This window comes from Aptenodytes patagonicus, chromosome 2, assembly GCF_965638725.1.
Source record: "Aptenodytes patagonicus chromosome 2, bAptPat1.pri.cur, whole genome shotgun sequence".
Classification (NCBI taxonomy): domain Eukaryota; kingdom Metazoa; phylum Chordata; class Aves; order Sphenisciformes; family Spheniscidae; genus Aptenodytes; species Aptenodytes patagonicus.
In genome coordinates, this window is record NC_134950.1 from 143,982,059 (window position 1) to 144,008,781 (window position 26,723).

General features: G+C 43.2%; 1 protein-coding gene across 8 annotated transcripts in view; it reads right to left on the reverse strand.

Annotated features, from left to right (window-relative positions):
• DYNC1I1 (dynein cytoplasmic 1 intermediate chain 1) overlaps window positions 1-26,723 on the reverse strand; it is a 196,629-nt gene that overhangs the window by 15,316 nt on the left and 154,590 nt on the right. For all 8 annotated transcript variants that reach the window (XM_076331469.1, XM_076331466.1, XM_076331474.1 and 5 more), the window contains 2 exons: window positions 12,104-12,244; window positions 5,671-5,796 (listed from right to left, as the gene is read on the reverse strand). In XM_076331469.1, coding sequence (XP_076187584.1) covers window positions 5,671-5,796; window positions 12,104-12,244 — 267 coding nt within the window. The remainder of the gene's footprint in view (window positions 1-5,670; window positions 5,797-12,103; window positions 12,245-26,723) is intronic.

The window sequence follows — 26,723 nt, forward strand, 5'->3', positions numbered from 1 at the left end:
TCTGTGGCAGAGCCAGCTCTCCTGGATGGTCTACGGAAAGACCTTTTCTTACTTTTCTCCAGTTCCACCTGTCATACCAGTCGCCCTTTAAAAGCATGACTAGAATCAACTGTCTGAAAGACCACCAAACAGATGCAGTAGTTTGTCCTGTAACTAGTTTAACAAAATAATGTACAGTAATAAGCGCCTTGTGATTACAATTTCAAACTCTCCAATCCTGTGCTGCAAACTTACTTCATATTTTATTACAATCAAATAATAAATCATTGATTTACAGTTTCTATTTATTCACAGTGCAAGCAGAATATGACCTGGAAGAGATTAATGGGAAAAAAAAAGAAATAATGGAAGGTGGATGAGAAGCTGCTTCTTTCACAACTAAAGGTGCAAAGAGCATTCTCAATAAGCCAGGTAAGCAATGAACGTGGTTGTTAGAGAATATTTATGACAGCGGCAACCGTGTAACATCACTGAAGCATGCACAATGGGAGCAAACTTTCTAGAAAATATATCTACAAAACAGACATGCAGTTAGGTCTAACTATCAATCATCTGGACATGTGAATAAATCTATAGTCAGTGGTCCATGTTCTGTTAAAATCAACTTCTACCATACAGAAAACTTGCTGCCCAGTAAATAAGCCGTAAGACCACAAAAGCTAAAATACATTATGCATACTATCACAATAATATCTCAACTACTAGACCAGCAAAGGTTTGAATATTTAGATCTTACAGAGAGTAAAGTGTATTTACAATGACTGGTTATATTCTCTGGTTAAGTTATATAGGTTTAAGACCCCATCACACTGAAACAATCAGATTTTGGTGTGTTTGTTTGGGTTTTTATTTCATTTTATAATTCACATTCTTTAAATCAGTGGTTACTGATCCACAAGAGCACATCTATATGGACTATTTAAGTCTCCTCTCCCCTGGAAGTGTGCGTATAGCTCCCATTAATGCTAATGGGCATAAAGCACACGCATTGAGGAGAAAATAGACCCCTCACTGTGAAAATAAATGTGTTCAGTTATTTTCAGACACGATGCCGAAACCAAACAACTAAAAGTACATACTCTAAGGAGATAACATTATATAGCCTAACTGAAAATGTCACCATTATTTTTAACTCCCTGGTCATGGACCCCGCCACGTTCTTCATGTTTCTGCCATTTCTTGTGTCATGAAGACTATGACTGGATAACATATCAAAAAGGGCGAAATCCTAAATTCTTACACAAGCAAAACAGCCCTGATCTCACACTCCTTGCCTTCACAAAGGATGCAAGGTTAGGCCTTGTGTCTTCTGTTTTCACTTAGGCCATATAATTTTCTCTTTACACCATACAGGTTAATAGCAGCAGTAAACTTTACTGTTCTCTAGAATAGTTCCTTAAAACTGTGATGAAGCTACCAAAGTAAAAATTCCTATCACTTAAATATTTTCCTTAATGATTTGATATCCGGATGTTTTCTGCTCTGATCAAAATTCATGGAGTCAATTCTGTCTGTTCAAAGAGGTAGGAAAAATTGCTTATATAATAATGTGAAATTCAAAGACACTGTGCTTTATTATAATACAAATATTTACCAGGTGACCGGCCTACTACCAGGTGACCCGCCTAGTGGATGAGGGAAAGGCTGTGGATGTGGTCTACCTGGACTTCAGTAAGGCCTTTGACACCATCTCCCACAGCATTCTCCTAGAGAAGCTGGCGGCTCACGGCTTAGACAGGTGTACTCTGCGCTGGGTCAAAAACTGGCTGGACGGCCGGGCCCAGAGAGTTGTGGTGAATGGAGTTCAATCCAGTTGGCGGCCGGTCACGAGCGGTGTTCCCCAGGGCTCAGTTTTGGGGCCAGTCTTGTTCAATATCTTTATCAATGATCTGGATGAGGGGATCGAGTGCACCCTCAGTAAGTTTGCAGATGACACCAGGTTGGGTGGGAGTGTTGATCTGCTCGAGGGTCGGAAGGCTCTGCAGAGGGACCTGGACAGGCTGGATCGATGGGCCGAGGCCAACTGTATGAGATTCAACAAGGCCAAGTGCCGGGTCCTGCACTTCGGCCACAACAACCCCATGCAGCGCTACAGGCTTGGGGAAGAGTGGCTGGAAAGCTGCCTGGCGGAAAAGGACCTGGGGGTGTTGGTCGACAGGCGGCTGAACACGAGCCGGCAGTGTGCCCAGGCGACCAAGAAGGCCAATGGCATCCTGGCCTGTATCAGCAATAGTGTGGCCAGCAGGAGTAGGGAAGTGATCGTGCCCCTGTACTTGGCACTGGTGAGGCCGCACCTCGAATACTGTGTTCAGTTTTGGGCCCCTCACTACAAGAAGGACGTTGAGGTGCTGGAGCGTGTCCAGAGAAGGGCAACGAGGCTGGTGAGGGGTCTGGAGAACAAGTCTGATGAGGAGTGGCTGAGGGAACTGGGACTGTTTAGCCTGGAGAAGAGGAGGCTGAGGGGAGACCTCATCGCTCTCTACAACTCCCTGAAAGGAGGTTGTAGCAAGGTGGGTGTCGGTCTCTTCTCCCAAGTAACAAGCGATAGGACGAGAGGAAATGGCCTCAAGTTGCGCCAGGGGAGGTTTAGATTGGACGTGAGGAAAAATGTCTTTACTGAAAGAGTGGTTAAACATTGGACCAGGCTGCCCAGGGAAGTGGTTGAGTCACCATCCCTGGAAGTATTTAAAAGACATGTAGATGTGGCACTTAGGGACATGGTTTAGTGGACATGGTGGTGTTGGGTCGACGGTTGGACTCGATAATCTTAGAGGTCTTTTCCAACCTTAATGATTCTATAATTCTATGATTCTATAACCACAATTTTTTCTGATGGAACCAGTGTTTTATGAATTTACAGCTGATCTAATGTGATATTTGGAACAGTCATGAGAAAAGAAAGGTTTTAAAAAGGGTGCAGTATAAGTGGAGCATTAATGTTTTTGGTGAGTGTATTTAGGGTCTTTGTAAAGTGGCCTGCTGACTTTCTAATGCAAGTAATCACACCCATCTTCCCAAATCAGAGAGATGCACCTTCAAATAAGTGGATGCTACTGAGTTGTCAGTCAGGCAGGGATGAATTCTTCCAGTGATGAGGCCTTTTCAGAAGTTGATGCTGTAGGAGATGGGTAGAGTGCTATTGCTGAAAGGTCAACTGTCACAGCTTTAGTGTTAGGCTTTGCAATACTGGTGGGTCAAATATGAAAGCTAGGTGCTGCCAGGTGCTGTACGGTCCAGCTCCCGGCCCCTTGCCCCCAGCCACGTGCTCACTCATCTACTCTCACACTGAGTCAGTTCATGGAGAAAAATACCCCAAGGAAAACAAAACAAAACAAAAAATAAATCAATATTTCTCTGCTGATCTGTCTCCCTCCCCGCAATGTGGGTGGTGACAAGCACTGCTACCCGCACACAAACTGGGCGGCGAGGGATATGGCTAGGGATGGCTGGCTGGCAAGGGGAGAAGGACTGCCCCTTTTAAACTGTCAGACCAGCCCTGTCATATCCCAGGGTCAAACCCATCAAAAAGGACAGTCAAAGGAGGACCCCAGCTGAGCCAAGGAACTGTCCAGTGTCTGCACACTGAAGTAAAGAGTGAAGCCTTAAAGGCTGCCATATTTCTGCCAGAGACTTCCAAAAGTGCATGTGCATGCTGTGAATCCCCTGTGCATCGTGCCTGAGGACAGCTAAGCACGGAATAACTCGTCAGAGAGCTCTCTATGGACTGGCACAGAAGATTAATGACTGAAGAGGCTGTTATTCACTGTACAAGCCCTCTGTTCCAGGCTCCTGAGCTGCAAAGTATTTCTGCATCTCACTTAAGGGTTTATAGTGAGAAGAGTTGTGCTGGAGAATATATGAGCACCCTTCTTTTTTAAACCAGAAAAAGCCACTAACAACACAGCAGCCCTGGTAGTATCTGAAGCTGTTGCAGCCCAGACCACCTCTCCTAAATTTGGTACAGGAATTACTGCAGAGACTGATACTGCCAAAATGAACCAGGCAACAAATTAATGAGCTCCTTCATTCGTTACAGAAGAGGAGGAGGGGTGGCAATGGCCCGTGAGCTGTCAGCAGCCATGTGGATGGACATCCATCTGTTTGTGTAAGTGTGTATGGAGCTGAGCTGGAGACGCTGGGGCTCTGCACAGGCAAAGCATGCAACATCCGTGAAGCAGAACACTTTATGTAACACTGATTTGGACTCACACAAATAAATACTTGAATGACTCTCTTTTCTTTTTCCTTTTCAAGTAATAGAAGCCTGTCTTTCGTTTTGATCTGAGTGTATCACTGTGACTCATTTTGCAAGTTGAAGTCTGATTATACAGAGGAAAGGCCAAAAAGTTAAATATTGCTTCTTCTGCATAGAACACTAAATCTATTTTCTCCTGGGTGAGCTTGCAGGGATAAACAATCCTATAAATGATTTGGTGTATGATATGCAAAAAAAGACATTTCTACAGCCCGTCTAGACTCCCAGACAAGATCAGACTGCGCTGTCATCAAAGACATTTCCATAGCCTGTCGTATCACTTGGAAGACAGAAAAACCACCTCTTCGGAACAGTCATGCAAAAATGAAAAATAAATAAAAACAGCCTGACCTGCCAGTGTTATACTGGAAATCTGAACGCAGTAACCTTAGACAATTTAGAAATTATGCTAACAATACAGCAAGAAGTTTCAGCAAACATTTGTGAAGAAAGGCAACTCCTGCACAAGTGAATGCAATCCAAAAAGATGAGTCATGCACAAGCAATTTTGCTATGGGCCATAAAATCACTTTATGAGAGTTACAGATAATTCTGTATGTATTCTATAATGTTTCCCTACTGTGTAGAGATGGGTATCTCAGTATCCTATCACAGATAATGATGGAAAACAAATTCTCTACATAAAAGCTGATTGCTCAGAGATTCACCCTTAACTGTTCCAAGGGATTGTAACGCCGACAGAACACTTTATACCGTGTTCATCAACAAAGAAGTAGATTCCATCAGTGCCAAACACACTGCAGTTTAGATGGTTTTTACAAGACGTAGCAGTGTGAATTGAGAGCAGCCTTAGACAGAGAATACTCATCCTGCTATTTCTCAGCACCTACATACTCTTTATCATACATGCATCTACCATCCTCCACAATGACACCTCTCATTTCCTCCTGTTAGTACGTTTGCACATATTCAGACATATTCAGCATTATTCAGTATTAAAAGAACAGATGTATTCTGTACATGTCATGCTGAGAAAAATCTACAGCATTAAGCCAGTTGTGAAATAAGAGATACTGGAGTACAAAAGGTGAACCCTTCAGGACCAACTTCAGAACAACACAGCTTCTTTTTGCACCTCTATTTTCCTCTTTATGTTCCTTCATGACTTTTTCCAACTGTACTCATAGAACCATTAAAAAGAAAGTTTAAGAAACACTGAAAACTTTCAAAAAAGACTTCTCTCATGAGACTTTAACTAGTTAATTCTTTTGCAAGGTAGCTTTACGACTAACACACTGTTGGCAACCCAAAATCAACAGGGACTCCACTGAAAGAAATCTGGCTTATTCTTTGGAGGTGTCCTGCTCATGTGTTAACGATACACGATCTCAAACTTGCATGTGGCATTCTCCAGGAGCTCAGCTTTAAAAAAACCAAACAAACAATAATAATACCTCTCCAACATCATAGATCCATATGCGGCCTTCTGAATCACCAACTGCTACCTCCTTCCCAGCCTGGGCCCAGCGGACACGGTTGAGGGCAGAAGCTCCTTCTATGGTGACGCTGGCTGTGGGAACCTGTCAAAACAATAGAAACAGGAAGGACAATAAAATCACGCTGCCTGCGAACCCGGGGGTCAGTTTTGAATGTCCTTCTTAGCTGGGTGAGTCACAAGTCCCTTTGCATTGCTGGAAGTAACATACAACCCTCATCGGGGGCAGAAAAAAAAGGGTTCATTGTTTCTTCGATCACATGTGCTAAAAAGAGGAAAGAGTAAGAGATTGCTTGGAATGAGCAGGGAAGACTTTTCCACAGTAAAGGGCAGTAAATGAATCAGTTTTTTCCCCTTAACCTCGGAGACATGCAAACCCACATCTGCTTCTTTCTCAAAAGTCACTGACTTATGACCAAGAACCAACTGAGGGTAGGGCTTGGCTTCAGTCCTGCCCTGGCTTCTGGTCTCTGACTTGGGCCCAGATAACCTGACGGTTGGCAGACACATCCCTGTATTCATGCTGACGCATCCTTTAAATCTGTACTCACCTCTGCAGCTAGATGCACAGGTCGAAACTTAGGTATTACAGAAAAACCCTGAGCTAATCACTTCAGAGCAGGGACATGGCAGAAGTGAGAACAGCTGAGCTGACATTTAGGAACTCTACAATGTATTCCCACAATTCTCTTTTACATCCCCAGGAGACTTCTTCCACTTTAAATACACCTGGATGCTGTCTAATTTCCAATCCCCGCTCCCCACCCCAAGTCAACCAACTTAACAGGTGATCCACAAGAATAACCAGAAGCTGGTTATGTATTATGTAATGAGTGGGATGAATAAAGCAATGAACATGATCTTAGGAGAAGTATTTGTAATCTACGCTGGAATGAGGGCATCAAAAGATGCTGCAGGAAGAAGGAACTGTGTGGGTGTTTGTCCCAGATAGGTAGATCACTCAGTTGATTTAGGTCACCTCATAAGACAAATGATGGTAACCTGCAAATCTGCTAATGCTCCACCCAGCTGCCTTTAATAGGAGAACCTGCCTGAGCAAGGAGCCTGTAGCTTGGCATGACCATCTTCCAAACAAGGCTTTTTAGCTTTAATGCTTTTTAGGTCAGGGCAAATGGAATAGGATAGCTGCAAAAGCAGCTCCTCCACCAGATCCATCTGTGGGAACAGGTCTCAGTCACAGGGTAAGATGGGGACAAGGGGGTGTCCTGGGATCTATAAATGGACATGGAATTGGAGAGCAGTCCAGGCAAGAAGAGGTAGTTGGACAGGAGCCAGAGTCTGGGCTACCTGTGGAGGAGTGACAGGTACTCCTTCTGTCCTCATTGTTGCCACAATGCAGCAGAAGCAGGAAGAAAGCAGCTTGAACGTGGTATTAAAGCCTGGTCTGAACATTGACAAACTGACAAGATTAACAAAAACAGTATTTTGCTGACTTCATCTCAGTTCTCTGGCTGTAGCTTTATATTGTAGTTGTGAAATAGGTCCAAAGATCCAGGAGAAAAACAATTTTAAAACAATTTTGTACAGTTCCCAATCCAATCTCCTTCTCCTCAGCTCTAACGCCTTCACTGTGTCATGCAAGATGAGCGACGGTAGGAAGCTGAACCTTTGCAGACTTCCCGAGACTCGTTACAGCTGCAGCACGTGCGCAGCCACGCCAGCAGCAGGACAAGGACTGGGAAGCAGGGCTGCTTGTCTTGCCCCTCTCCCCCTGGAGACTCCCCGCTCCTCCTCCTCCTCCTCACCGACCCTGACACAAGGCTGCAAAACCAAACTGGCATCTCGACCACAACCAGCCTGCCAAGCTAAAGTGTCACCTCCGCAAAGGACTTTGTGATAGCATCCGGAGCCCCACATGGGAAATGCAAGAGGATTTTGTTTGCAGAATGATGTAGAAATAATGCTGGATAGCAATCGGAAGGCAGATACCATCCTCCCCCCCCTTTAAGAAGTCATTCAAATGCAAATAAGCTACTGGACTCCTCTCCCCATTGTGCAAGGCCTAGGTCTTGTCCAAGGCAGTATTACCCAAAAAAGCTGGCATGTTCTAGCTCCCCATCCCAAGCCTCTTACTGCTTAGTGGGCGAGGGTCAATGGCCTAAATCTGACTTGGGGCCATTGATCCATGATAAAAACACAGTAGAAAACAAGCAAGTTTTACTCCTCTGATCACTGATTTCTAAAAAAAAAAAAAGCTATTTTAATTCCAACCAAAATTAATTTCATAACATTTGGAAATGAGTTTCTTCAAACAACAACTAAATGCCACATTTTAGAAGACTAATCCACTAACCAGCTATGTTTCTCAGAAAACTGCAGATCAAAGATATTTGTTTCATATACAAATATACACAGCATATATTTAAGGCACTAAATTTTCACAAAACCTTTCAGAAGGCTGAAATACATAACTCTAGAGCTGGGGTTTTTTTGTTAATACAGCATTCTTTCAGTGTTCCACATAAAAATAAGCAGCATGCATGCCGCAGACACAAGACACAACCCATGCTTTTTTTCAAAACCCAATGGTTTTGTAAAATCCTGTTACTATTCCACAAAGCTATCTAACAAAATAAAAAGCAATAATGAAACAGTCTTTAAAGATCTAAATAAAAAGCCTTTTCTCCAGTGATATGGAGATAAATATAGTCAAACCATAGTATCTTAAAATAGGTTTGTCTGCTCTCAATAGTGATAGGTTAAATTACACATGCCTATTTTAGATTTCAAAGATAAGAATTTATTTTATAATGGTAGCATTATGTTTTTAAAATCACACCTGAAATACTTTATAAATTCTCTGAAGTTGGTGCTTGTCAGATTTTTAACAATTTTGAAATGAGATTTTAACAGGTAAAAGATTAAGAAAGATAGTCAGAAAAACCTGCATGATAAGAATATACCTTTTATTTTTTTACTTTTATTGCTTACGTAGTGTCAAAACCTGCTTGCAAATACATCTGTTATCTGTTTCTAGAAATAGACACCATCTTCACACTTTCAAAGCTAAGGTACAGCAAAAAAACCCAACAAACATTTGAATGGGATATAACACAGCAGAAATACGCAATTTTGTAAGTCAGTTTACTATCAGTTCATAGATAAATAAGACTCATCAATAACCTAGAGACCTTCTCCAATCTTGATCAAAAAAGAAACGTTACGGACACATAGGTAAGAAATCGGCATTTGGTATCCTGAAACTATCTGCAAACCTCACTATACTGATCCATAAAAATAATACTCAGTTTGCAAAAGCATGAAGGAGTGGGTAAGGATTTTTTGCTTTTTATATTCATTTATCAAATAGAAAATAAAACGTGATGACTTTCATTGCTATTACAAAAACAATTTCTGGTATCCACAGATCAACATGAAGCACACAAATACCCCTGTTACTTTACACTGAGATTTTGAGAATAATTAGATTGATTAAATCCGTGGTACAGTCAAATGATTTTGTTTTTTTGGATCACAAAGCATCTAGCTCTTGGGAGAAATGTTTTTAATAAACATGGGGAGTAACACTAGTGGAAACTGTGTTACAGTTCAAAAATTTGAAGGTAGCATACTGTAGCTAAACCCAGGTATTTTCTTAATTGGTTTACAAAATAATACCTAAATAATAATGTGGCTTATTTCCCAAATTAAACAAAACCAGGTGTCATTAATAACAATCATATCTAGTTCTTACACAGAGATTTTTATCAATAGCTAACAGTTAAACACATTAATATACCTGTCATTTTCTGTCTTCACAAATACTTTGACATCACATATCTGACATCTAAAAGTAATAATGATCTAAAAAATAGGTGTTTCAAGATTTCTTATTACAAAGGCAAAAGTGCTAACAAGGACTTTTTCTTAGCAAATAGCAGTACAGACTTAAATGGTGTAATCAATTACAGAAATCTTGAAAATTATAAACTAATTATGACCTACCAGATAGAGGGTAAAAGCAAACAACGATCGCTTTCAGTTATAATGTTTAAAAGAACTGCTTACAGTTCTCTTTCAGTGGTACTTTTGCTGCTTCTCCCGTGTAACAAAACCTGACATCTATTCAGAATCAGCCAGTTTATCATTTATAGGGATTTTTAAATTTCTTTCATCAGTGCTCAGTAAGGAAACCAAATGGTATTTCTGCCTCCAGAGACCCAAATTCGATTCTCATAAAAATACAAAGCTCGGATACCACAGAAATAATTCCAGTCTGATCCTTACATGAGAGCTGACTTTGACCTCTCAGAATGGAAATCATTTGTGAAATCAGGGGTGGCCTTGCATGCAGAAGAAAAGCAGGATCGAGCTTGAAATTTTTTTTTTTCTGATGTTCCTATGTATTTATATGTAAACACACTGAAAATATATCAGCAGTTTTCTACATACAGCCTTATTATTGATGGGAATGGGATCAAGCAGTCCATACTAATTTTTTGGAAAGAAATTATGGTCTCATTGAGTTAAATGGCAAAACATCAGTTGATTTCAAGCAGAGCAGGATTTCAGCCCTGGTATTTGGGGGGAAAGGGTTTTTTTTTTTTTTTCTTCTTAAAATGCTGGGTTTTATGCTCTGTGTTTAAGCCTGCATTAATGAGAACACCTGAAGGATATGTCCCTCCCTTCCCAAAATAAATTCTGAGGAGACTCCTCCTGTATATCCTCCAGCTGTATGTGCTCTAATTAAAAAGGCTGCGCTGCTTCCTGCTCAGAGCACTTCAAAAGGCCTCACTGCTCCCCTTGACAATGCAGCGCCCGGTGCTGGTTCCTCTTACCTGTCCATGCTTATTTATGGCAAGCACCACTCACTGGAAGCCATAAACTGCGCCCGTATTTTATTCTGTCTGAAATGTATAGCATGTTTACGTGAAAGGCGTATTAATGATCAAACTAATATTAAAAAAAAAAAAGTAAAAAATAGGGTGTATGGGGGGAAATACTGCCGCTTGCTCTTCGGTCTTCTCTTTTTTGGAAATAAAAAGAAACTGTCAGTTAATACGTGACTTTTTTTTTTTTTTTACAGTCTGTTCTTAATTTTACATGGCATTAAGTAAAAATACACAAGACTTCAGCTGTGGAAAAATATTTTGATTCTTGTGCTGAATACTGATTGCTGGCCATCTAAGACTGACCTCAAGCGACATGACAGGTTTTCTCAAAACCATTTTTGAAGGCAACTCAAATCCAGAAAAAATAGTATCAATGTAAGTCTGCAACATTTTTTTAAATCTGAAATGATAGGAGGAAAAAGGGGTGTCTGGCACGTTTAGAAAATGACTTTTTAAAAAATACAGTATTTACCATTCCTCATCTTTGCAAAAAGCTCTGATTAATCCTTTCTCGTCTGTGAAATTTAAAGGTGCAACATTTCCTCCCCAATGGTCCCTGCTATTTAGTTAATAGCAATGGAAAGAAAACTTGTTTTTATTTTTCATTTGCATTTGTGCCTTTAAGTTTCACAGCAAATATTAAAGAGAAAAAAGGTGAGGGTATAAAATCACAATGTGAGAGAGATGCCCTGTGCTTAAAAAACTCAAGCAGAGTAGCTATCGACTCAGGTGGGAGGCGAGGGAAGATGCAGGGGCACGCTGGGTTTCTGTCACGCTGGAGGCACTGGTATGGGGCTTGCAAGTCACAATCTCAGGAGGATTTGAAGCAGGAGATAAATGAAGGGAAACGAAGTCTCCCACCCGAACACGAAGCGCTTCCCGAGCGCGGGAGGCTGGCGAAGGGCTGCCTGGCGCCTCAGCCCACACCGCAGGCGGGAGCGCTGGCAGGCCTGTGGCGGTTGTCGCCGGGCTGCCGAGGTGTGACCACCTAAGTGAGGGGAGGCATCGAAAACGTGGCGTTTGAAGCGCCTGGCTGAAGCGCGGTGAGCCAGAAACGGGGGCGGGGGGTAAAAAAAATTACAAAACGGGCGCGGTTTAAAAGTGCACCTTGAGAGGGGTGGGAGACTCCTTCCCGAGTCGGCACCGCGGCTATTTATTTGTGTTGGCTTTCTGCCGGGGGTGCCGGAGTCGGCCCTCCCCACCCCTGACAGGTACCCGACAGCAGCGGCCCCGCCGCGGGGAAGGGAGGGAAGGAGGCGGGAGGGAAGGGAGGCGGGGGGACGGGGGCGGTCAGGCGCCCCCGGCAGCGGGACCTGCCCTCCCCGCCGCGCCTCGGGGCGCGGGCGGCGGCAGACGCCGGGCTCCCCGCGCCCTGAGGAAGCCCGGCGCCCCCGCAGACCCCCGGCGGGGGGGGGAGGGGATGCTCGGCAGCGCCGTGCTACCGGCCCTCACAGGGTTAAGGTCTCGCCCGGCGCCCCGCCGCCCGCCCGCCCTCGCCTTCCCGCCACCGGCCGCCGTCGGGCCGCCGCGCCGCCTCACCTCGGTGTCGTTATTCAGGTTCCACAGATCCAGGCGCCCCATCCCGTCCACGCAGGCGAAGAGCGCGGGATGCACTGGCGACCACATGACATCGTAGACATAGTCGGCATTGTCTTCAAAGGAGTAGAGCGGCTTGTTGTGCTGTAAAGCAGAGAGAAGCATGAAGACTTCGTGGCGCTAGTGCTGCCTGGGGCTGTCTGGCGAGTCTAATTAAAAACTTTGCACATTTACAAAGTGTCATAAAACTTCCCCAGATGAAAGGTCCTCGCGAAGGGTGGGACTGCGCTTTAATGGGGCAACAACTGTCCGGTGGGATAAATGAGATGCCCGGCGTGAGGGGTGTGGGACGCGCGGGTGACGGGGCGGGGGGAGCGCCCGCGGCCTCTCCCGCTCCCGGCCGGCACCCCGGCGGCGGGGGGGGGGGATGCGGGAGGCAGGCAGGCACCGCCGCGCTCGCCCGAGCCAACCGCGCTTGCGGTCGCACCCGATAAGGATCGTGAGATCGGCGAGGAGCCGCGCGGCGCCCTCCGCGGCCCTCCGCGCACCGCGGGCGGCGCCTGCCACCTAGCGGCGGGCGGGGCGAGCGGCCGCACCCCCTCCCGGGCCGGCGTGCCGCCTCAGGGCCCGGCTTCCCGCCGCCGGCTCTCGCCCTGCGGCGGCCCCGCGGCGCTGCCGGGGCGCCGTGCCGACAGCCGTGCCCGGCTCGGCCGGGAGGGAAGGCTGTCATCTCCGGCAGGCGGGAAGTCGGAGGGAAGTTAGGAAGTACACCAGGAATAAAGTGTAATTGTCCGTCATGAATTATTCATCGCATCTGGCTTGTCTAATTTTTGCATAATGGCTTCGCTAATCCCCGATCAATTAATGGAAAATGAAATTTGAATTAGAATGAAAACTCCAGAGATGAAAGAAATTAAGTATTCTCCTGGCTTGTGACAGAAATCTAAACAATGGGACTTCTCCGAGGGTCTCCCTCCCTCCCTCACCCGCCAGCTGCCGGCGGCGGCTCTGCCGCCTCCCTGGCACGGCGGGGACGAGCGCCCGCAGCCCCCACCCCGCCTCTCACGAAGACTTCTGCGAGAAATAAAGTATCACATAGGGTGCCTCTGTAAATGTCTAAGTGGTATCTACAGGATATCTCGGTCAGGTCCCTCTAGAATGCGTCCCCGTTCATTTTACAAGGGAAACAATATCGGGAATGCCTGCAGTGCGTTGCGTAGCCGTGCGTTATTTTTCTGAAAAGTGGAGCAACTGATTGCAATTATTATATAGCTTTTCTTTTGTATATTATTAATTTCGAACAATAAAGCAATCCATTTAATCTCGCCAGTTCTGTTTTCAGTCCTCCTGCACTACGTGGTGCTTCGTTCGATGTTGGGGCTGCAAGCGCTGCGGCTCAGCATGTGGACGGGTGTGTGTGCACACGCGTATCTCTATGCTGCTGCATTTGTGAGTTTTCACGTGACGTGTTGTTATTGCCGTACTGTATTGTAAATAATTTAGATATTTTTCTGTTCATCACAGGTATTACGAAAAACTATAAAAAGCATCCAGAGATTTAATTACATGACTTTGTCCTTTGAAAAAATACTGAAAATACGAAGGGATCAGGTCCCTGGCCTATAGGCCAGTTTTTCCTATACTTGAATTAATGAAAGACACTTTGAATGATTACAGGATCAGGTCCCAAATTTTCATAACTGGCCTAATGTTTTTTGTGCAATTCCTAAGAATAGAAAACATTTTGTGTTGTGTGACAATAAAATGAGAGCTTGAGCTTATTACCTCAAATTTATATAACATTTTTATTTCTTTTCCAAAGCTGGAGTTTTGCAAAAGAAAAGGAAAAAAATTACAAGAATATTTTCTTACCTAAACAAGGTCTTGTTCTCCAAACGTATGTATCTGCTTAGTATATTATCAGTACCAGTGGAGTGAGTTACACATGTTAATGGAATTACTTACATGCCTGTGCTAAAGCATTTGCAGGGTAGAGGGTCAAATGAAGACTAAGCTTTTGAAGAGGCAGAGGTATTTAATAGGAAATTTCAAAGTGAATCTCTTCAGCTGTTAGCCAGGAAATAGTATTTGGAGTGGTCCATACGGATCCACTATGTCTACCTGCCATATTGTGTATTTTCAGTGAAAACATCTAACTTAGGTTCAAATACATCAACCATCTAAATGCTGGAAAAATGGGCATTGAACACAATAGTACACCAAAGGAAAAGGAAATCTGGTCAACGGCTAGGTGGCTGGTATTTTTCTTATTCATGGGAAATGTGCTGCACATATAGCACTTTCACGTTTAATGTCGTGGGAGAAGTAACAAAATTCCACAGAAGTAAGAGGACTATTAAGATATCAATCAATCCCGGGCAGATTTCAGTCAGCGTTTTGTTTTTGTCAACATATCAAAACTTGTTTTGATCTTATTTTGAGTGTGACACTTATGGTCTTTTTAGTTCTGCCAGTTTATTTTCCAATTCATGCCTAAAGACCAAAGCATTAGAAGGAAAGGTCAGGAGATGTGGTTCTAGTCTGTATCTTGCTGTTCACTGTCATGCTGTACAATCTCTGGCCAATAGCTTTAGCAGATGTGCCTCAGTTTCCCTGTTAGCAAAATAAAAACACTTTCGGAGTGCTGGTATTTGAGGTGAAAAGCACAGCAGATAGGCAGTGTGTATTGCCTTTACCGTAACAGTGGAAATATTCAGTCAACTAGGAAGTCAGAGGGAAAATCTGGGCAACAGGAATAATAATGGCTTTTGAGAAAGATCTCGGACATGCAAGGGATGACACACAAATGAATGGAGATGAATAGGGAGCGGAGCACTGTAAGGAAATAAGAAATTGCAGCCATGTGAGCAGCCCAGGCAAAAGGCAAGATCAACTGCAGTGTGGTTGGGAAAACAGGGAGAAATCATATGGCACCACCAGGCAGTGGTAGTGGAGCTGAGCTACAGCCTTCATAGTGCCCCCAGTATCTCTGCCCTCCCAGCTTGAGTAGCCTCCAGTGGAGAAAAAAAGTATTTCCCATACTATGTCCTGTTGTCTTGCACTGTTTAACTAGAGAAGAACATAGCAACTGCATCAGGTCAAGCTGGAGGTCTCTCTTGCTTAGCATCCTGTCTTCAATAGTAAGAGTGAGTGACCTTTCTTAAAAGCTGACATTTCACCCTGGGCTGCTTTTGCCCACTGACAGCAGTTATGTCGATTTCATCGTGGACTCGATTTGTAAGGTTAAGTGTGTATATAAATGTTTGCAGGACTTCCTTACTGTAAGCCTGTTAACTAAGGGCCCAGGCCTGCAGATTCTTTTAATGTAAGGATTTCTGAGTAAGGACGATACCGACCACTTTTAGAAATTGTTGAAATGTGGAACCATGTAAAGGTCACTTTAAAGCAGTTTTAAATTACCAAAACTTCAGACTTACACAATCTATAACTAACATATGGCTATTATTATAAAACAACTGAAATTTAAACTTGATGAGCTTTCATTCTTAAATATCAACCCACTCTGTTATTCAATAGAACAGAAGAAATAGTTTAAAGCGGTATCTTCAGACAAACTTGGGCCAAATCTACTTATTACTATAAAAGAGAGTTTGGAGGGAAAATGTGGCCCTACTGAATCGGTGGAGTGTTGCCACTGATTTCAGTAGGACAGGATTTGAGCATTTAGTGGAAAAAGTGAAAAAGCCAATTCTAAGACACGCGGCTTTGTCTCATTTATTTAAGCGTGTCGTCAAAATCTATTGTTCATCCTCAGTGTGTGTATATGGGCATTGTTTAAAAGAACAATGCAGAGTGAACATTTTAAATACATGGGAGCTGTCTAGGAATTAGCACTTGTCTATGAAATAAGAAACTCACATAAATAAATACTACATATTTATGTAAGAGGTCTTTTTTCCACATATAAATTTGACCAGTCTGTTCCACTTCTTATTTGCATAGAAGAATTTTCTTTAATCCAGGAGGCGCCACACATAAAGTAGCTAATTATCCATATAAAGGCATGTATACATATCCACAGGTTTTAACTAGCATCTGACTTCTGAAAAGCCATGGAAAAAGCTATTGGCTTTGCCTGTTTCATGAAAGGAGCGTTTTACACCTTGGCACAATTTCTGTGGGTGTCAGCTCCACCTAAAGGTACTTCCCTAGACTGTACCTTCAGCAGTACAGATGTATGGTGACACCATATACTCTGTTGTCTCCCCTTCTTTCTTTCTACTCCATTGTCTTCCGTTCTAAAGACGATAAGACAAACCCATACTTCTGGCTCACACTGTATTAACAACAGCCATGAGTGTTGTGTGGTATTGTAAGTTGATTCAAGCTAATTTGATTTTTCTAGGTGTGCAGCAAATATAACAGATTCATTAGTCCTTGGCATAGAAACTTTCCGAAGAAGCTGATGTGTTTGTTTAGGCTCGAGCTCCGGCTCTCGGGCACTTGGAAAGGGCAGAGGCAGAGTGGTCTGAGCAGAGTGGCTGCTCTTGTGTCTGGCCCTTGAACAAAGGGAATAGGGGGTTGGAACTAGATGATCTTTAAGGTCCCTTCCGAGCCAAACCATTCTATGATTCTATGAATTCGGTCCCATGGGACCAAATATTGTATAAATAGCCTTTCTTCATTAAAAAAACAAACAAACTACTAAATGGTGTCAAAGGAAGGCATCTATTCCAGCATAGATAACACACAGGAAAGTGAAACTCTGCAGTCTTTATTTAAAGGAAGCGTTACGTGTCACACTGACCAGAGAGATGCAAAAGAAACCGGGATAGGGCACAGCTTGTGGGACTTCCACTCAGGTTAGGATCCGAGCTCTTTCACTGTTTTATAGACCCTAGCTGCTAGGCCCAGTCTTCTCCACCTTGAGAGAAACATCATACTACTTGGCTGAATCCAGGCTCATCTTTTCCTTTCTGACCCTGCCAGTTAGCTAGGCCAACCCAAAAGATGCAGATAGTATAAGCAGAAACTAAAAGCTGCTGGGAATTTTGAGGCAAATACTCCTGAAATCAGCTTTACCCTGGTTTTGACCTTTCCTTCTTCAGCAGTTTCCTTCCTGGGTCACCAAATGTTAGCTGTTTGGTGTTACTTGTGCATACCTCTTGTGGTTGGGGAGTAAGTCCTCCGCTGTATGTAAGTCTCTACTACTCTTGTAAGCTTTCATGCTCTCCATTTGTATGGAGTCAAAGAGGCCCTGGTTTTTATTCAGATTGATTGATCTCCAGGGGAATTTTGCCAGTTCTGGACTGCCATGTTTCTCCCAAATCTGTTTTCTAATAGTTATGATAATTTAGGATAATCCAATAGCTCCTGCTTTAATATTATACTTGTGGGACTTGACTTAGTTCAGATTATGCTAGCTTTTAAAAGCTACAGCAATCCCAGGAACTGTTACGAGCTGCCATAAATCAGAGGCGCTAGTTACAGGTACATCCCTGATGGCTCAGCAAAGCCTGTCTGCATTCTCCCGGAAGGGTATCGTTATCCCACAGACCCTGATACTATACAACTCACAACTTGCAGTCTGCTCCACCTTTTCCAGGACTAACCAGACCTTCAAGGATGGCCATGGGAAAGCAAAAGGGGGATGTTTACGCTCTTCAGCTTTAGCCACCCAATGTCACTGGCTAACTGAGGTGACCTAAACTGAGTTACATGAGTAATAGCTCCTTTACCTGTCTCTAAATTCCTTCTGGCAGTCAGATTCAGCGCTGAATCACAGATGAGCCCCTGGGGCTCAATGGACATTTCGCTGGGCTATGACCTATGTACATGTTGTGTCATCTCACTGTCAGATGATTATTAGGTCACTGAACCAAGTCTAAACTGCACTTTTGGGCAAGGGAACAGGCTTCACTTTTAGATTCAGTGGCAACAGGGGGGAAGAAATGAATATGGAAATGATCCCTACACTATTCACAGCCCTGTTTTATTTAAGTACTGTAGTGTTACTACACTGATTGGTTTTTGGCATCCTAAAAGTTGCAGACAGTCAAGGCAGAAAAATTCACTTTTAGAAATGTTTGTTCTTGCAAACAGGCTGAAACTGTTGCCTCTCTTAATTGCCAATAATAAAAGAAAGTCCAATATTTTTGCATAAACATGTGGGAATTATTATAGATGGAGGAGGGGACAATGGTGAGACCGAAAGGAAAGGAGCTATGAAAGCAGACCAAGTCTGGAGATAACATGATGATTACATTTTTGTGGTTTTCTTCAAAGTCAAAGTGTCACGGGTGAGCATACAAGAAGGAAGCAAAGGAAAAAAGGTTTGATGATTGGCACAGGCGGTTTTAATGAGAACCGATCTTAATGTCTAATACTGTGGCACGGAGAAAAAAAATAAAAGAACTTGGGAATTCAGACATCACCTGACTTTCAGGAGCGTCAGAAAGTCAGACAGCAGAGCTTTCGGGGTCTGTGGAGATAGCCTGGAAGCTATACTGACAGGTAAACTGCTTATTTGGTTAATCCTCCTTAACTGTTTTAAGTCCTCTGCAGAGATGCGACACCTTCAGGCTGTGCTGCTAGACTTCAGTTGTTCGCTTTGGTTTTCCAGCTCTCTTCTACCCTGTCTTTCCACTTACTCAATGGAAAAAGACCTTTTTATTTTCTGAAGAAAAAAAGCAGAAAGTATGGCATTCCTCTTCACCACTGCATATGAGCTGAGGAACTATTTTCAGTGAGTTTGATATAAATGTGTATTACTTGATGACTAATGTAAATTTAAATGAATTAATGATAAGATATCTGCTTGCCATGGATGAACTTTACAAACATCAGAAGGTATGTAAGGCCTTGAAACTCTACAAAACAGGCTTAAGAAAGGTTTTATGAAGAAGCTAATATGCAGACTGGGTTATAGTGAGGCACCAGGGAGGACAGGGTTCCCCAGCTCACTTTTCTCCCCAGTTCCTACTGGCCAGGCTGGTGTATTCTTGTTTCTGTGTTTTAGATCACCCAGTTTCATTCCCAGTCTGGAGCCCCGCTTCCTCCACACTTGCGAGAGTTGTGCCTACAGGTTTCCACTGCTTGAGGTTTAATACCTTCTGCTCCACTCACCCACGTCAAGCTGGATGCAGTGTGGATGGCAACAGTGGAGAAGCCTGTACAGGTATTTGCCATTTGTTTTGTATTTCCTCAGACTGCTGACTTCATCGCTAAATGTTAATCAAGTTTTCCACCTTATATTTAAAACATGCTTTAAGCAAGCCAGCACTTCTTCCTATCCTCCTAACTATGCATTTCAGTCACGAGATTTCCTTAGAAATACTACCCTTTTCTTTTGGAATGTCTACCTACTTCTAAAGATGGCTCAATTTCTTCTTTTAAGAAGCTCAAAACACTACAGAAGGTCTTATTGTCCCTGCCTAGCAAACTGATTCACAGTTTCTGTAGCTCATACTCCTGCCTTTATATTACTATATTCCTGGATTTTTTTCAGAGAAGCACTTGGGGACTTGCTGAGACATACGAGCCAGGTATGGTTTTGCTAGACTGACAGAAGAATCACCAAATCTGGCCAGAGGAAACACTGAACACAGAGTGAAACACTGAAGAAGGGCAGATTTAGTCTTCTGCCTCCAGTTGTCACTCCCTGTTTATATCCCACGTAAGTGGGATCAGGAAGCAGAGCTGGAGAGCGAGTGGGATGCTTTGGGAGAAGCTGGATCACTGTGCTAGCGCTCTCCCGTCATGCAGGACAGGCAGCGGCACACACTTGTGTCCTGAACCTACTCCTGTTGGAGTCAATGGGATTGGTCTCCCTGCTTCGGGCCTCAAGTTGTTAAAGAGAGGTAGTTTAGCTCAAATTGTGAGGCAAGCAGGGGAGTGGGATAATGTAGCTGCGGTTTCAGGGGGTTGTTTCCCACCCCTGTGACTCTGATGGGAACATTCACAATGAGGCCTCTGAAAATCCAATTTTTCTTTTTAATGGAAAATGCTGCTTCATCACGGCCTGGCATTGCATGTGGACTCGGCGAATTACCAGGCTTTCAAGCGACTCTGCTGCTGCAGTTCCAGCTGCCAGGAAGCGCAGGCAGGAGCATGGGGAACATTGCAAGACAGCTGACACGGCCCGATGTTACAGCACCGTCTGCTGAACAGTCAAGATTAGTATTTGTAGCTGCTGCCACCAGGATGCCCGCAAAGCTTTCATGGGTCAGCAAGCAATGATTTTGAGGCTAATTATTATTGAAGAGAACTCCATCTTGTAGGATTTTGAATACAGTTCCTTTTTTTACTGATTACAAGTGTCTCTCACATAGCAGAGAAAGGACGGCTGCATGAAGCAGGTGGGAGAAAATTTCCATTAGGGAAGAAGTCCTGGGCTTTATATATTGATAATTTTCCTGAAATATTTCACTATTACATGCGAGCCCAATTCTCCAGCGTAATTCTGCAACAGAACAGTCAGTGGGAGGTTTGCATTTTGATTTTAGGGGAAAAAGGAATCATGACTTTGTTTTGTACAGATTATATGAGCTCCTGAAATCCAATTCTCCTTTCCATGTGCAAATAAAGCTTTCACTGGCTACAGCTGGATTTCTGTTAGGGTTTTCTGAGAGAGAGTTTAGCCCACTGAGTGTTTCAGAACAGCCTCAGTATTTTAGATGACTTATATTTACGTGTGTGTGTGCACCATTCTTCACGAAGCGTTTCACAAAGAAGAAGCATGGTTGGCGTGAGTAAATGAAGTATGTCGGCCAGCTGAAGAATATTTTCCTATCACTTTTCAAATATGGCTACATCGAAAACCAAAATCATGAGAAACATTTCATGTGAAGAACTTGGGGCTGATTTCAAGCCACCTGACTTCACTTTGGTTTTGCTCTTTAAAATTACCTAGAAAATACCATAATCTTCTTTTTTTGTACAGCTGGATGAGAGCCAGACCTCTGACTCCAGAGGTAAAGGGCAAAAACTAAAAAAATCCTGTCTGAACAGGCAACTCCACCCTCTTCCCCAAGTCAGCTTGGCCTTTTGACAGAAAGTGAGCTCTGAAGCAAATTCATTCATTGCCTTGTTTTTGGACAAAACTCAAAATTCTGAACTTACACCACAGAGAGACTGTTTCCATGAAATCCAGCATGCTATTTTATCACCCTTTGTCTTTTGCTATAATCAGATAAAATTAGCATTTGGACAATGATTAATCAGATTAATCATTTTAATTGCTTTTATCAAAGAGAAAAGCTTGCACTGGAAATGCAGTGTCGTCAAAGGAAGGTGATTGCCTTATGAGCAGAGTCAAGAAGGAGCTCCATGTTGTGATGCAGCAGCGGGGGGACCATTCTAGCCAGGTATCCAAAATAAGAGGGGTTAAATCATCCCCCGAGCTAGACGTTTGAGCCCCACCAAAATCAATGGGAGGGGGGGATTAGTAAAGGATTCCACAGAGAGAAGAAAATAGGGAGAACTGTCTGTATTCAGTCCACCTACTCCCAAAATAGACAAAAGTTTTGGTCTCCCTCACAGTACATTGTTTCTTTTCCTCATTTTCTTCTGGATGTTATTTCTTATGCCTCCCTAAACTCTCTGGGCCCTTTTGAGATCACCCACCATGGCACCAGAGACAGATGCAGATTGCATCCAGATTCAGCAGTGTGGTAAGTACAGAAAGCCTGAGGTCCTGACACTCCTGTAGTTTGATTTAGCATCTGATCAGAGCACACCCTGGCTTTCTTCTGCTTGCATCTTAGCTTTTCTGGCTGCCGAATCAAGGTATAGCTGCGTGTGTGTGGCATGCGATAAAGAGGCTGATTCCTTCCTGGTAGTAGTTTGGGAGAAGCCAGAATAAGAAGACAGACCCAGGAGCTCAGAAGTGCTGCCACATCTGCCAGTTTAGATACGACCTGAGGCTGACCAGATGCAAGAAAGCCATCAAAAGCTACAACAACTGATCATCTGCCAGACTTGGGCTCCTGTATAGTCAGTGGTGCGAAGTAATGGTGGTACCTCCAAGAGATGTCTAATGTACGCATTGCAGTTACCTCTTGCCAGTGGCTGCGAAAGAAACCAAAGTATGGAAGCCCTAAATAATAAAGGATCCAGGAGGATCCAACTTCATATGCAGTAAGAGTCATCTAAAATGCCTCATGTAATGTAAGAAGACTCAATATGGCCCAAAGGATTTAGGAAAGCTTAGAAAATAACATTAAGAATTAACAGGTTCAAGACTGAAAGTAGTGATACTTTCTAAATTTCACTAAGTCCAGCTCTGATCTACACTTAAGAGTATGCAAGATAAGGTACATGAGTAACCTCTGCATTTCACCAGTCCATTTCATTGTTGGAGACCAGTCTGATCCTGTTACAAACTGGAGAAGTAGGGCTGGCCCCAAGTGGACAAAACTGGTTTTCATCAGGAAGTGTCAGCACATTAATAAATAAGCCTTACTCTTAGAAGACCCTGCTTTCAGAGAGACCAGAGCTGTTCACAGGCACAAGATACAGCTCAGAGCAAAATGGCAAGATCATCACAGCACTTCCTCCCCTTGGGGAAGACACATGTTCCAGTCCTACTCGAGCAGACCTTTGCAGCGTGGCTTGGTGCCCAAACCACTGGGCTATATACCATTAACCACTAACATTAGTGTCTGTAATCTGTGATCCACTCTGATCACCTGCCATGGGACTTCACTAAATCAAGTCATTGACTCCAGCATTTCCAATTACAGTTAAAACAATTTTCATGAGGGAGAATTCACCAAGTTGTTGTAACAGTCCACTAAGTTTACTGTCCTTTTATCATGACTACATGTTTGACTACATTTCTATTTGTATCTTTAACTTCAGGCCATGCTATCTATAACACAAGAGGCTCTCACTCACCCACTTAATGTGACTGAAATTATACTAGAAAAAAATCTGAGCCAGTAACCAGGTATCTTGATACATGGTATTTGTAATGTAAAAAATAGTAAGTTCTTAATCTTAAAAAAGTGACAACCTGACCCTAACTAAAGTTTCTTTTAGTAAACTTTAAAAATTACCCATTTGTGAGTGCATTGTTTTCTTGGTGACTAATCCACACAATCATGTAATGCTCTGATTCATTGTTCTACACCATTTTCCGTCACAGTAAGTGTGGTCTATCAAGTTGATCCTATCAGATCCTATCAGCTAGGCTTTTGGGGAAGGGGATTGGGGGCGTAGAGGTACCTATCTTTACCACCACCACCACATGCTTCTTTGCATTGCTCTAGTGATAGGCTTCAGCTTGACCTCTGAGGAGACGGTGTTCAACCTCTAGACCAAATTAAAACTAGTGGAGTTTGAAGTTATATGCTGATAGGAAGGTATGAAAGTGCAAGGTAAAATAATTTACTCCAAGAGTCAGGAGGACTGGATCATACCAAGATAAACAGCAAGCAAACAGATGGGCATAAGATATTGAAGGTACAAAAATGTACGTGAAGGCACATAGCATAGAAATGTGAATTTTTGCTGTTTAAAATGTGGTTTCTCAAAAAGCACAAAAGACTGCAGACTGGAACAACACAGGACACCAAAAGAGCAGAGCAGCAGGTGAAGAGCATAAGAAAGAGAAGACAAAGGAGAGGGATTAGGAAGGAGCTACCATTGATGCACATGCTAGTAAGGCAAAACTGAGCACGGACAGAAAAGTAGGTAGTCTATCACTGAAGGCACACATGTCCTCTGGCTCAATTAGTCCTTGCTAATGGTTATGTGGTGGCCCTACTACCAGTCTGCTCACCTCTGTCCCTCCTTCTGATTATGGCACTCACCACCATTACTTAAACATTAGGCAAAGAGGGAGATAAGCATGGATGGGGATACAGCAATGCTGTTACAGTTATTCCAGTCTCTCTTCTAGTCAACTGCCCATCTGAGCATGACTTAGGCATAGATGCAAGAGAAGAAAAACAGTCATTAGCACCTCCCCTCAATGGAAGGATAAGAGATAAAGGAGAAGGATGAAAGAGCTAACAAAATCCAGCTCTCTATCCAGACCTTTATTAACTCCCTCAGCAGCAAACAAGCCATCTTCTAGGCTTCAGCTGAAACTAGCTTATGTTTTGCTATGCTTTAACAATTCCAAGCTAGCTCCTGTCCCTTGACACAATAGCTAAAAATTCACACTCCAAACAGCAATTGCTGTAATAATAACAACAATACTTACATTTCATTATTTAACCTCATGCTATTCGTTCATGAGGATTAGTGCTTAATTAATTAACAACACTTAGCACTTCCACTTAGCACTTTACCTCTTCAAAGCATCATACAGACAATACCTAATTAAGGGCAGAGCTCCGCAGACACTTCACATCAGGACTTCCCTTTGACAGCTCTGCATCCAAGACTTGCTCACATGGTGTAGCATGAATTCAAGTTGAAAGCCCTGTTGACTTCATCAGGAACCGGCTAATGCCCTGGCTATCAAGTGACTATCTTTGCAAATTCCTTTTCTTTTCCTGTTGCTTCTGGTGGCCTACTATTCACCCAGGGATCTAATTATTGGCTAATGTGATGGGTGATAATGTGAACCTTGTATTAGTGTTATCTACAAAACCTTCATTCTTCCCCTAGTGAAAACCTCATTCTCAGTCACCTCGTTGAACTGCCTTTGGATAGAAAATGTGTTAACCACAAAAACAGATTATAAAATGTCAAGCCAGATTTTAAGGGAGATGGTGCTTTCAATCCATCAGTCAAATGCCTGCTATGAAAGTGCCTTTCTCGTAAGCACCCCAGGGTGCTACACAACATCAATAGACAATATAAACACAGGGCTTTTATGGTTCACTTTACAATTGGACATTGACTCTGAACCTGTGAAACAGAAAGGAATTGAATTTCATGACCAAAGAGGATAATGTGCACAGGATTAAGTAGACAACGCTGGGAGAAGCAGGAAAGCAATACGGCATTGGATGTTGATAGAGAGATTAAATTTACAGATAAGAAACCAAAGGAATAAAACAATTCTGAGTAAACTCTCATAAACCAGCAGTAGCACTCAATGCTTCATATCAATCCACTATTTTTTTCAGAGGATCAAACATGCTGATGGGTTTATTCAAAGCCCACTGACTGACTGGGCCCTGACTATGGGAACTGAACAAGGAGAGCCCTAAACATGTAATAGTTCCAGCCAAGAGAATTGTCCAGACAGTATGGAAAGAAACTTCTGCCGGAGTCAAATTGGAAGAAAAAGAAAACATTCATCACAGTTCAAGAACTTGTCTAGTGTCTCAGAGGATGTCTTCACAGGGCAGTGGCTGGCAGTGCAGCAGCCTGGGGCTGCTGCTGCTCAAACTTGCTCCAGAAGAAAGCAAGTGATCCAATACAGCAACGCGGCTTCCAGCTCTGAGTGGTGCTGTGGTGTGTCACATGCATGTCACAGCTCACATCAGCTAGGTCAAACAGCTTTCTCAGGAAGCCCTTCTTGCCAGGTGAGCCACAGCTTGATAGATAATTAGAAATTTAAATGGTTTGGTTCTTTGAAAACTGACTGTATTGAACAGAATCTGACCTAACCATTTTGGCACTGAATTCTTCCACAAGGATACCTGTGTACTGCTAACTGCAGTGTCTTTGTGCCCAATATATGCTGTGTTAGTGTTACTGCTAACTTCTAAAATCCCAGGAGTTTAAAATAAAAAACAGGCCTTATTATCCCTTAATATAATTTCATTTAAGCTGCAGATGGATGAGACCCTTATTACCATATTCAACCTCAAGCTGAGGGTCAGATACTCATCCTAGACTTTTCTGGACATGTATGTTTGGAATTCAGTACCTGCCTTTCATCTTCCCCCCAGTCTCCACAAATTCTTTTCCCCTTACTCGGCTTCAACTTCCACCCTCAATATTCCCTTGCCACCAGTTGCCACTGTCCAGGACTCCCTTATCTCAGACACCAAACAGCCTAGCCAGCCCCAACCAGCTAACACCTAAGCTCTCCATCACTTGGTTATCCTGCAGCCCTTTCTAATGTTTACCGCCTAGGACCCATCCCAGACCCATTCCAGCCTGCCCATGACCACTCCCCTGGACCACTTCTGCATTGGTTAAGGCTGGGTCCACTGATGTATATGGTTACATGTTAATTAGGTAAATCATGCACCTTTCTTATAACGAGCTTCCTAAAATGTAACGCTCAAGACAAAACCGTCAGCTGTGGTCACTGTTGATCAGGAAAAGATACCTGTGAATTTGCATGCATGTTGGATCAGGCCATTAACAAATGCATTGTGAAGCTACTATGGAAGCTGATTCAAGTTACTATCTAGATAACTGTGCTTCTGTTTCCAGCACAAGGCTGTCACATGAGCCCTTCTGATCACTTTTGTATTTACATTTGCTGTGCATCTGTCCGAGCATCTCCAAGCCCTGATGTCTTGGAGGAATACACGCTGAGATACTTCCTGACTGGGGTCAGCTTCCAGTACTGGAACTCTGCCGGGTGCAGCTCAAGATGTGAACCAAAGGCAGACATAACAACATGGTTAAAACAAAAGCCTGGCATTTGGAAGGCAGTTCTCTACTCTGGTGTATGACAAAAATAACTGTTTAGATGACTTATATAATTAGGATTTTACCTCTCATTCTCCTGTTTTACTCAGCCTGT